The sequence below is a fragment of the Sceloporus undulatus genome, chromosome 3 (genome assembly GCF_019175285.1).
Source record: "Sceloporus undulatus isolate JIND9_A2432 ecotype Alabama chromosome 3, SceUnd_v1.1, whole genome shotgun sequence".
NCBI lineage: Eukaryota > Metazoa > Chordata > Lepidosauria > Squamata > Phrynosomatidae > Sceloporus > Sceloporus undulatus.
In genome coordinates, this window is record NC_056524.1 from 209,497,688 (window position 1) to 209,510,385 (window position 12,698).

The 12,698-nt window shown below is 38.3% G+C and overlaps 1 protein-coding gene across 1 annotated transcript in view; it reads right to left on the reverse strand.

Moving 5' to 3' along the window:
- Nucleotides 1–12,698, reverse strand: part of CNNM2 (cyclin and CBS domain divalent metal cation transport mediator 2) — a 147,399-nt gene that overhangs the window by 9,518 nt on the left and 125,183 nt on the right. Inside the window, exons 6-9 of the mRNA XM_042459817.1 lie at nucleotides 12,520–12,545; nucleotides 12,394–12,421; nucleotides 7,824–7,835; nucleotides 5,883–5,891 (exon numbers count right to left, since the gene is read on the reverse strand). Of these exons, the coding sequence (XP_042315751.1) occupies nucleotides 5,883–5,891; nucleotides 7,824–7,835; nucleotides 12,394–12,421; nucleotides 12,520–12,545 (75 nt within the window). The remainder of the gene's footprint in view (nucleotides 1–5,882; nucleotides 5,892–7,823; nucleotides 7,836–12,393; nucleotides 12,422–12,519; nucleotides 12,546–12,698) is intronic.

Below are 12,698 nucleotides of genomic sequence, written 5' to 3' on the forward strand. Positions count from 1 at the left end.
CAGCTTCCAAAAGTGACAACCTTTCTTTGCATGAGGACAGTATGGACTTATTCTTTGGTGAGGGCAATTGGAGTAGCACTCCAGACAAAAAGCTTGAGGGAGGAAGCACAGTTAGAAGCACAGATGTCTAGCAGACTGGCCATTTAACATCATTGTTCTAAGAATGAAGACTATGAGAAAATCATGAGGATCTCTACTTGCTGAAACAACTTTCAGAAGGATAGCCCTGTTAGTATGATTTATAATCAAACACATGGTGATTTAAAGACTAAGTCCAAAATACACTGCAGAAATAATTCAGTTAAGACCACTTTAACTGTCCTAGCTCAGTGCTAGGGAATTCTGAGGATTGTAGCTTATTGTGGCACTAGAGAGCTCTGATAGAGAAATCTAAGGCCTGTTACAGACTGCCAAAATAAAGCTGCTTCGGGTCTCTTTGGAGGTATGCTATTTAAATGATGCATGAGTCCTAAGAGTCCGGAGGTCGCGCCAAAGCCACACTCCATTCCTAAGCACTGGAGTGCAGCTTTGGTGCAGCTTCCAGACTCTTAGGACCCATGTATCATTTAAACAGCATACCTCCAAAGAGACCCGAAGCAGCTTTATTTTGGCAGTCTGTAACAGGCCTAAATATCTCACAAAACTACAATTACCAGAATCCTCTAGCATGGACCCAGGGCAGTAAAAACAGTCTCAAACTATATTATTTCTGCAGTGTGTTTTGGACCTAAGAGATTTATTGTTGAACTACTTGTATAAAATGTTAGAAGAAAATATATGTACATAGCACTGACATAGGCTCTTGCATTCATGCCTCTATAAACCTAAAGATACAGAAACTTAACACAGTTCCCGTTCATAACAGCAATAACACAATCCAGATGGTTGGACTGGATGGCCCTTGAGGTCTCTTCCAACTCTATGATTCTATGACTCTATGAAACTCTGTCTTGTGATAGGACTTACTTTGGTGGTTCCAAAAATACAAATTCACTTTTACCAAAAATTACCCTACCTTATTTCCCAGACTACAACCTGATGAAGAAATCTAGAAATTTCAAAAGCTTGCTCACTTTTTCTTGTTAGAAGTGCAATACACTCAGCACTGAAGAGTCAAGAATGCTTCAGAGAGGGCAATAATAATAGATTAGATGGTATGAGTGACCCAAAATTTCTTCCCTATTTAAGTTTACCTATCCTGACCACACTGTGATGTAAACTAATACTCTTAGGGATGGTGTTCCATCCCTTCTTTTCCTACCAGTAATCTTCCAGCAATTCCCTAGAATGAAACTAGATTAGATCAACACCCTGAGTAAGGGCCGAGACAGACTGCCTGAAAATGGTGGTCTGCAGGCGCCCATTTTAACTCTGGAGGGACGACGCAGCCACCAAACTGTGTGACATCCCTCCGGAGTAAAAAGAACCTAGTTTTTCTGGGTTCTTTTCGTGGCACCTGGGTTACATTGTGACGTAAGCGATGCGCAGCAACGTGCGGATGCTGTGCATCGCTTACGTAAAAATGGCGCTCCCTGTGTGGACGGGAGGCCACCATTAGGCTGCCACCCACATGAACTAGGTTTCCGGAGCGTGTGGTTCTCACACACTCTGGAACCCTAGTTTCAGCGGCTTTTGGCCCGTCTGTCTCAGGCCTAACTTGCCTATGTTAGAATGGAGTTTTTATAATAAGTTGATGCCTCTAAGCCAGTGCTGTCTTTGCTCCTTAATCAGAATCTCTAAACTCTTTCTATGATCATCCATAGCCCAGAGACTATGAAGAAGAACTTATTTCTACTGAACAAACTCAAGCTATATGAAGTGGGGGTTTTTTGTTTTTGGGGTTTTTTTGTTTTTTGGCTTCTCCACAATAGTATTGAAACAAAGAAAACAAATACTTATTACTAGGCTCATTCTGCCATCAGTAGTACACAAGAAATCATCTTCTCTCTTTCAGAAATCAATGCCAGTCAGGTAACTGTTCATTAACAGAAGCAATCTCAAATAAATAATTAGGGTGCTTAATTAGGACAAGGGGTGCTCTAAACCTTTTTGATCTTCTCAGCAGCTAAAGGACCAATCTTTGAACTCAGTCATAACGGAAAAGCGTTTGGTGACCCTGTATTTGTTTAGTGCTGAGGCCTACACTCATTCAACTTGCGATACAGTCTGTCCTCATGCGCTCCTTCCCTATGTTGTTCTTATTAAATATGTTAAGACTCTTATTACTATTTACAGTGAAATACTGATTTTATTTTAGTTAAGCTGACTACTCAAGTATTCAATTGATTGCTGTGAGATCAGAATAATTCCTGACAGTTATATATTGGCTTGTAACTATATTAGTAGATTTTTTTTCTCTTTAGTTTCATTATATATATATATATATATATATATATATATAAGCTTTAGCATTTGGATTTTTGTACATACATAAACTTTATATAAGAAGTATTCAACAGTGGAGGGTGCAATGGAAGTTTGAAATATTGCTGTTGTTGTTGTTGGTCTCTCCTACCTTTCCTTTTCTCTCCCCCCCCTTTTTTTTTTCTTTCCTTTTTCTTTCTTTTCTTCTCTCTTCTTCTCCTTTTTCCTCTCTCTTCCTTTTGTTCTTTTTCTCTTCCCTTCCTTTTTTTTTTTTTTTTTAATTTTTTCTAACAGAAAGAGGAGAAAGCGACAATGGCAAATACAAGAAAGAATCAACTCCAGACGCAAGTCCAAAGAAGAGGTTCATTTGAAGATGGTATCAGGACCATAGACCCTAATCTTTTGGTGCTCGAGGAAATTAGGAGCTTAAGAGCAGAAATGAAAGAGCTTCGGACAGAACTGAAAGAGGATATTAAGGAATCTAATAAAGATTTGAGAGAGGAAATGAAGGAAATGAGGGCTGAAATTAGGAAAGATATTAAAAAGGAACTGGACAGTGTGGTGAAGAGAGTGGACAAAATGAATTTGGAAATAAATAAAACGCAAAACGAGATGGAGAAGATTAAGGAGAAGACCGAAGCTTTGGAAAAATCTATGACAGGAGTCCGACAAAAACAGAGTCTACAACAACGTACTGAACTGAGTCAGGATTTTAAATATAGAAATAAATGTGTGAAAGTAAGAGGTATTCCTGAGAAATCAAACGAAGATGTTTTTGAGCTATTGCTGCAACCACTGGCAGACTTTTTAGGCTACACTATCGAAAGGATGGAGATGGAACTGGATAGAATCTTCAGGATCAGCTCGGTACAGGCTAAAGAGAAAAATTATCCCATTGACATCATAATATGTTGTACAAGGACTAGAGTAAGAGATTTGATCATCCAAAAGAGTTATCGGGAAAACTTAATGATTGGGAACATAGAAGCTAAAATATATAAAGACATTCCTCCCTCTGTGATGTTGGCGAGACAAAAATACAGAAGCTTAACAATGGTCTTGAGACATTTGAACATAGAATATAGATGGGACAGAATGGAAGGCCTGTCCTTTTCATATAGACAGAAAAGATTTAAGATTGATACATTAGAAAGAGCTAAGGAAATGGAAATGAAATTGAGGAGAGATAACAGACAGAAGGCTGACGTGATACAGAAGGAAGACAACGTGAATTCTAAGAAAGACGGACAAGGAGACAAGGAGGGCAAAGATACTGGGATGGAGGAAGAGGAAATGGAAGAGGAGAATGTCCTAGCTGAAGAGAAAGAAGCTGAAGGCGTGTTTGGATAACCAATATAAGTTTGTACCTGGTGTTTCTATAGACGGACTTTTGGTCTCCTTTTTATATATATATATATTTTTACTCTTTTTGTGTATTAATAAAAGCTAAAGGGGAGGAAGGGGTGGATTAATATCAACTTAAAAGTATAAAGACTCTAAGTGTATCAACTTTCATTATTTCATTATTGAAATTTAAACATTGTTTGACCTAGACATGGTTAAAATTGCCTCCGTGAATGTTAAGGGAATTAATTCTAAATTTAAAAGAAGCATCGTATATCATTATCTGGAAAAGTTGAAAAGCGATGTGGTTTGCATACAGGAAATAAGGATAAAAGCAAAAGAAGAGAAACTGTTAAGAAACCCTAAGTTAGGAGCTTGTTATGCCTCGCTGATAGATAAGAAGAAAAGAGGAGTGGCAATTTATGTTAACAAAAATTGGACATCTAAAGAAATTTTTAAGGATCCTAATGGAAATTATATCGCAGTTGAAGTTACAACTTCAAATTTATCCTTTTTGGCGGTAGGAATCTACGCTCCAAATGAGAATAGAGAAAAGTTTTACAAGGACCTTCATAAGTCATTGTCCGAACATTCATATAGCAATTTTCTTTTATTGGGAGACTTCAATGCAGTCATAGCACCTGAATTGGATAGAAAATGTGGAAAATTTAAGAAGATCAAGAAGAACCAAGGGAAACTCCCAAAGACTTTCTTTCAACTCTGCGAAGACTTAGGATTACAGGATGTATGGAGATTCAAGTATGATCATTCAAGAAGCTATACATTTTACTCTGAGTCCCATGACTCATTTTCCAGAATTGATATGTTCCTAATGAACAAAGAACTATTACCCCTAGTTAAATCTATGGATACCCGTGTAATATCCTTCTCTGACCACAATTTGATCTCTATGGAAATACTGGAGCCGAAAAAAAGTATGTACTGGAGATTGCCGCAAGATCTCTTGAATGAGGAAGACGTTGTCAAGGAGGTAAGGGAAGCTTTGACCCACTATTTTAACGAGAATAATAATGACGGATTGAAAAAAAAGATTATTTGGGACGCTAGCAAAGCGGTCATCAGAGGGGTTTTGATTAAAATAAGTGCCTTTAAAAGGAAAGAAGCCCAAATCAAAAGGGCTAAAATTCAAGAAGATTTGGAGACTATAGAGAAAGAGTGGAAACAAAATGGCGATAAAATACTGAAAGTGAAATTAGAAGCTCTTAAACAAGAATTAAAGATAATGGATGTGAGTGAGCTAAAAAGGAAATTGCTGGCGATAAAGCAGAGATCTTTTGAACAAGGAAATAAAGTGGGAAAACTCTTAGCAGCTCAATTAAAGAAACAAAGAGAAAAAAAGATGATCACTTGTATTAAATTTAATGGCGAAAAATATACCGAACAATGTCAGATTAGGGAACTCTTTAAAAAAATTTTTCAGAACTTGTATAGCAAGCCGGAAGAAGGTTGCGTAAATGAAATAAAATTAAGTGATTATTTGAGCAACCAAAAATCCTTAATATTTAATGAAGAGGAAAGACAGAAAATTAATCACAAGGTTACGGTAGAAGAAATCTCTAAAGCCATAAAGAAATTAAAGATCAACAAATCTCCGGGACCTGATGGCTTTTCGGCGATATACTATAAGAAACTGGAAGATGTATTGGCGACACCGCTGAAAGACACAATAAATGACATCCTAGAAAACGGTTTACCAGAAACATGGAGAGAAGCTTTGATCGTGTTAATTCCTAAGAATCCAAATAATCAAGAGGATTTAAATAATTTCAGACCCATTTCATTGACTAATGTAGATTACAAGATTTACTCAAGCATTTTAGCAGACAGATTAAGAGATATATTAAGTAAACATATCCACGAAGATCAATGTGGCTTCTTGCCGAATCGACAGGGGAGAGATAATCTACGAATTGTTATAAATATTATTGAGCATGGCGAATTGGACTGTAGCAAGAAATTAGCTTTTTTACTTTTGGATTTGGAGAAAGCTTTTGATTTGATTTCCTGGAATTATCTGAAAGAATTGTTAAGAACAATGAATATAGGTAATGAGCTGTATACATGGGTTGGAGCTATTTATGAAGATCAAAGAGCGCAACTCCTAGTGAATGGTGAGAAAACAGAGTTCTTTAAAATAGAACGTGGAACTAGACAAGGATGCCCTCTGTCACCTCTTTTGTTTATAACTGCTTTTGAGGTATTAATGAACAAAATAAGAGCTAATGAGGAGATTAAGGGAATCTCCATTAGAAATCATTCTTTTAAAGTAAGAGCTTTCGCAGATGATTTAATTTGTTTTCTAGATGACCCGATCTATTCATTGCCGGCCTTAAATAGTACAATTTACCAGTTTTCAGAATATTCTGGACTGAAAGTAAATCAAAATAAGTCGGAGATATTAACCAAGAATTTAGATAAGACAGAACAGTTGACACTAAGCAATGGGTCAGGATATAGAGTGGTAAAGAAGGTCAAGTATCTAGGAATCTATCTGACTAGTAGAAATATTGATTTATTTCAGAACAATTATGATAGGCTTTGGAGAGATGTGAAGAGAGATATGATACTTTGGTCGAAATTACACCTTTCATTTTCCGGGAGAATATCGGTACTAAAGATGAACATCCTTCCCCGATTTTTATATCTATTCCAAAATATACCTATAATTGTCAATAAGAAATGTTTTCCTGTATGGCAAAGAGAATTTTCAAAATTTCTTTGGGAGGGAAAAAGACCCAGAGTGAGGTGGAAATTGTTAACAGATGAGGTGCTCAGGGGGGGATGCTCTTTACCTAATTTTGAGTTGTACTATATGGCATCATCTTTATGTTGGGTTGAGAATTGGGTCACATTGCAAAATGAAAAATTGATGACCCTGGAATGTGGAGACTTGCGATTTGGAATCCATGCGTACTTGTGGTATGATAAAGTGAAAGAACATAAGGGTTTTGAAAAACATTTGTTGAGAAGGGCTCTTCTTTTGGTTTGGGACAATGTTAAGAAATTTTTCTATACTGGTATTCCTGTCTGGGTGTCACCACAGGAGGCATTATTCAGAAGAACTAAAGATTATAGCAATTCCTGGTTGACTTATGGAGATTTAATTTATTGGAGACCAGACAATATTATATCATTTAAACAGAAGGATGACATTTTGAGGGATAATCAAAAAATTGACTGGTATCTGCATTTTCAGCTTGCTAATAGATTTAGATTGGATTTGAAACAGAAAGGTTTTTGTAAAAGTGCTAATGAATTAGACAAGATTTTGCTGGACAAGGGGACAAAACATCTGTCACAATATTATAAGATTCTAAAAGCAAGACAGCTGGAGGATGAATTAGTGAAACATTCAATGATTAGATGGTCACAAGATTTAGATAAGGTTATAGAATTAGAACATTGGGAAAAATCGTGGAGGGATACGAAAAGATTTACGGCTTGCCAAAATTACAAGGAAAATTATACCAAAATGCTCTATAGGTGGTATATGACACCCGTTAAGATCAATCAAATTTATAAGACCTCAAATAATCGTTGTTGGAAGTGTGAGAAAAAGGAAGGTTCTTTTCTTCATTTATGGTGGGAATGTGAGATGGCTAGAAAATTTTGGAAAAGCGTACATAGATTAATGATTAATATTCTTCAGGTGGAAATCCCTCTAGATCCTCGCATTTTTTTATTGAATATGATTTGTATCATAGAGGATACTAATGTAAGAAAGAATCTTCACTTAATAATGTATATGATTACTATAGGCCGAATTCTATATGCACAATACTGGAAAAGAAAGGAGATCCCTAGTGAAACAGAATGGCTAAGTAAATTATGGGAAGCTAAAGAAATGGATGTACTAACGGAGAGTATGAAAAATAAAGATGTAAAAAAGATAGCTGTAAGATGGGAAAGCTTGGAATCGTACTGTGGCATAAAGTCATGAAGAATAGAAGACTCTCAGAAAAGGATAGTGGATTTAGAGATATTGATATGTATGTTTAAACTAGGATTGATTACTTTTTTACTATATAGGAGGACCCAGTATACGTATGATATAAAGGCTATTGTTTCTTTTGAATATAGATTTAGTGGAATACGTAATAATACCACTTTAGCTGTTTACCGCAGATTGTGTTGGAAGTGCATGAAGCTTTCGTATGACTTGAAAGGATATGCATATTTGTGTTTCGTTATTTGTTATTTGTTCATCATGTTTATGTCGAGTGGTGTCAATTTTTGTGATGTTTTTTTATTCTATTTATGTTTGTTTGTTGTACGAATAAAATAATTAAAAAAAAAATATGTTAAGGCATTTCACATGAGAGACACATCAAAGAGTATGAAAGCCATCCTAGAAATGCAGCTACCCATTAATTGCTCAACACTACAGGAAGCTGGGGCAATGCAATGGAATCTAATCTATAGGGGCTCGAAAGACTGCCCCGTCTTTGCTCCTGAGGGACGCTGCAGCAGCCAGACAGTGTGGCCTCCCGCCGCACCAAAAAGAACCCGTTAAAAGTGGGTTCTTTTTGGTGTGCATGGCGGACACCATGAGTGCTCCATTGGCGCACTGTTGTGCATTGATGCAAGCGTGGCACCACGATATGTGGACTCTGCACCGCACTTGCGTCAGCATGCTGGCCCTCATGTGGATGGGGCCATGCCATGATGGCGCCACAGCCGCGTAGTAGGGCTTGAGAGCATGCGGTCGCTCTGCAATCCCGAGCCCTAAAATAAGCCTCAGTCTGTACCAGACCATACTTGTTATATTTCTAGAATGCTTTTGCTGTAACAGTAGATTATGGCAACATCATTTGCTAATGCCAGAAAAATAAGTTCTCAAAATCTACTCCAGTTGAGGCCATAGACCTGTAACTAGAATACTGGGATGCTAATGGCAATTTATGCTAATAAACATACAAATAAATGAAATGAAATAAAGCTTAGTCAGAATAAAGGAGCAGGAAGCATCATTTGAGGCCTGGAAACCTTGTCTAAGGAAAAAGCTGGCGGAAAAGAACCATCTTATGCAGGCATAGATAGGTGGCCTGAGAGGTTTCTAATGGCATGGTGGACATCACCGCAAGCAGCAATATCTATATTTGCAAATGTACACACACACACACACACACGAAATATGCATAAACTACAAAATAATAAATCTGCAAATGTAGACTTCCACTTGATAGACTTCAGTGCTCCCTCAGCTCTCTGAGTTTTAAAGACAGTTTTGATAGTGTTTGTGAGTATGGCTAATATGATCCTTACTAAGTAAGGGAAAGATTGTGGGAAATTGAGTTAGGGAATTTACCAGCATATTTACACGTTTTGAAGAGCATTCTATCTAGCCTGATGTTCAGAAGAATGACAAAAAGATATAAATGCAAAGAGCTCTCTAAGGGCATTCATTCTCTCTTCTGTGCAAGACAGCAACCAAACAAAGTACTTCCAACATTGTGCACTGCTATGCACAGCAGAGGGCTGGAAGCCATTTTTACTTCTAGTCCTCCCAGAGTCTTCTAAAACCATGTGGTTTGTGTAATCACATTCCCTCATGTCAGATTGCACAAAAACCATGGTGTGGTTATTTTACATGATTAGGAACAAAAACATAACTGCAGCTGTGGGCTTTTTCTTTTTTAATAGGTCAGGTGTTATTAGTCAAGAAAGTTTTTTTCATGACCAAATGCATTCCAAATGTTGCTTTTCTTTCACCATCGCTTTGCTATTAACTAATTACAAATATATTTATCAGGCATCTTAAATCTCTCCAACAAAAAATGGTATTAGATCAATATAAGCAATATACAGTGGACCCTTATTATACATTGGGGTTTGGTTCCAAGATCCCCCATGTATAACAAAATCCGTGGATGCTCAAGTTCCATTAAATATAATGACATAGCAAAATGGTGTCCCTTATAAAAAATGGAAAATCAAGGTTTGATATTTGAAATGTATACTTTTTTGAACATTTTCAAACCGTGGATGCTTGAATCCATGTATAAGAAATCCGTGTATAAGAAGGGCCGACTAAGTCATTGCTTACTTGGTATGGGGTAACAGCAAATACAACAAGGGTGAACAAGAAGCATGCAAATTTACCTGGAGCACCTGCTGCTAATAATTCTGTTCTGCTGACAACAAAGGTACGTGACAGGGATAAGGGAACTAGAAGAGGGAGGGAAAAAAAGATGAGTTCAGGACCGGAGAGAATGCAGGTATCTATAACTGACAGGGGAGAGGATCAGTTTTCCACACAATGAAAAAAAAAAAAAAACACATTTCAACATTATGAGAGGAATAAAGAGGCATAAAACAAAAATGAAAGTGGTCAGAAAATTACTAAAAATAACATGTAAGAAATTCAGGAATGACCCGACTATACATGTTCTTCTCTTACTAATGATAACACGGAGAACAGTCAAAATAGTAAATAAAGTTAAGTTAGGTCCAAAACACACTGCAGAAATAATCCAATTTGAGAACCCTTTAACGGCCCTGAGTCAGTGCTTAGGGAACCCTGAGAACTGTAGTTTGATGGCACCAGAGCTCTTTGCTGAGAAAACTAAATGTTTCACAAAAACTACAGTTCCCAAAATTCCTTTCCACTGAGCCAGAGCAGTTAAGCAGTCCAAACTGGATTATTTTTTCAGTATGTTTTGGACCATAATCTTCTTTTGCTGATGATGGAACAGGCCACCTATAACCCACATAAATTAACACCACAAACCCTCTATTCTCTGTATTATGTTGCCCATAGTGTGGTGTAAAACACAGTTATCCATTATCCTAGTGACTAATCAACGCAAGCCTTCCAAAACATAATGCAACCTACTATACTATTTGGAGTCAAAGGCTTTCATGGCGCGCCATCCATAGTTTTTGTTGGGGTTTTGGGCTATTGTAGCCATGTTTTAGAAGAGTTTCTTCTGATGTTTCGCCAGCATCTGTGAAGATGCCAGCCACAGATCTGGCGAAACGTCAGGAAGAAACTCTTCTAGAAACTGGCTACATAGCCCAAAAAAAAACCCCATAAAAAACTATCAAACTATACTATGTTGCCAACCTTTTTTTCCCAACAGGGAAGAACATGTAATCCCGCAGTCATTCACCTGCATCTAAGGCCGCTACTACTGTTATAAGTTGAGCTGAAAGAGTATGTATTTGCATCCATAATTATGCATTTCTTCAGGACCTCATCCTGCACCATGCATTCAAGTGACCCCCAGAGTGTTTAATGCTGCAGGATTGGTGAAGTTCCTAGGATACTAGCTGCGGACCAGTCAACAATGGTTCACTTACAGTTCGCTTACACCAATATCAAACGTGGCAGAAAAACCAGGCAAGCATTTTTTAACTCCCTCCAAGTGTTGGAAAGAAAAACACTTTGCATAAACCGGAAGCTGATCAGTGGCATCTCGAAGAGGAACTTGTGCCCTCATGACGCAGGCGTCGACATGGGGAGAAGTGGAAGAGAACAAAGGCAACACTCATCTATATTATTCATCAATAAATTTGAAACTCAACGATTACTGCTGTCACGTTGCCAGCAAGGACTATTTTTTCAGTTGAAAACAGTGGTATACAGCGGTAATCACTGGAAGTAAAATTTTCCAGGGCTTTTCATTACACTGTTTTTACATCCCCCCCCTTTTTTTTTTTATTTTTTCTTAATTTTTTTTTTGCTGTTGTACCAGAGAGTGCGTGTAATCTCTTCCCAGTTGCAAACCAGTTCTAAGCAAGAAACAGAAGTAAACAGCTGTTACGGGACTTTTAAGCTAAGCTATCAGAGAATCCTGCCTCATTTGAAATATTTGCCAGGATAAAACCCAGTCCCACCCACCCCGGGATAGCAACCCCTCTCCAAAACACAACCCCAGTCGTAGTATATCACACACATAATCTCACAGCATTGGACAGGGAGCTTCACTGTTAACAGACAACATATAGCTCAACTCAGGCTTGCATCCTTCGAGGTGCTTACAATGAGTCACCCAGACGTTGGGGGCAAATTAGCTTAACTTGCTAATTAGCTTACTTGCTGTTCACCGCTATGATCTGAATAGCTGGCCATATAAACATAAAACAAATTATTATTCTTATTATATTATATTATTTATTATTATATTATTATTATTATTATTGAGGAGGCCCCAGCAAAGGCATTCTATTCATCTGGCTTCATAAAAATGCACTATAGAGTAGGTGCCTCTATGTGTTCCAATAAGTACAGTCGCCCTCCATAGTTTTTAATTCCATGGGATTCAAGCATCAAACCGTGGATGACTTCAGTCCACGGATACAGAAGGAAAGACCTGACAAAATGATTGTGTTAACACGATATATAACTTTAGGAACTTATTTTTTGCCCTTTTCCCAACAACATGGCTTTTTTTTTTTTGGTAACTTGTAAATCAAGGGACCCATATTACAAATTCCTCAGACTTGTGCGTAACTGCCAGATGCCCCGCAAAGCAACCCCGCAAACTTATAATACTTACTCACTCTTCAACTGTCATGCCTCGCCTCCAGCGGGAGCCATCAGGCAGTCCACGCGCAGCAACATCGAGGGACTGCCTGAAGGAAGAGGCCCCTCACTCTTCAAACTGTCATTCTCGGCCTCAGAGGGAGCCACTCAGGCAGACCCCAGCAACATCGAGGTACTGCCTGAAGCTCGAAGCTGGGCCCCTCCCTCTTCACTTGTCATCATCGTCGGGCTTCAGAGCGGAGCCAACAGGCACGACCTCGAAGCACCTCGCGAGGAACTGCCTGTAAGGAAGACGTGCCCACCTACCCTCTTCAACTGTCATCTCGGCCTCAGACGGGGAGCCATTACCGGACAGACCCAGCAGCAACATCGCGGACTGCCCTGACGGAAGAGGCCCCTCCCTCTCTTACAACTGTCATTCTCGGCCTCAGAGGGATGCCATCAGGCAGACCCAGCCGCAACATCGCGGGACTGCTGACGG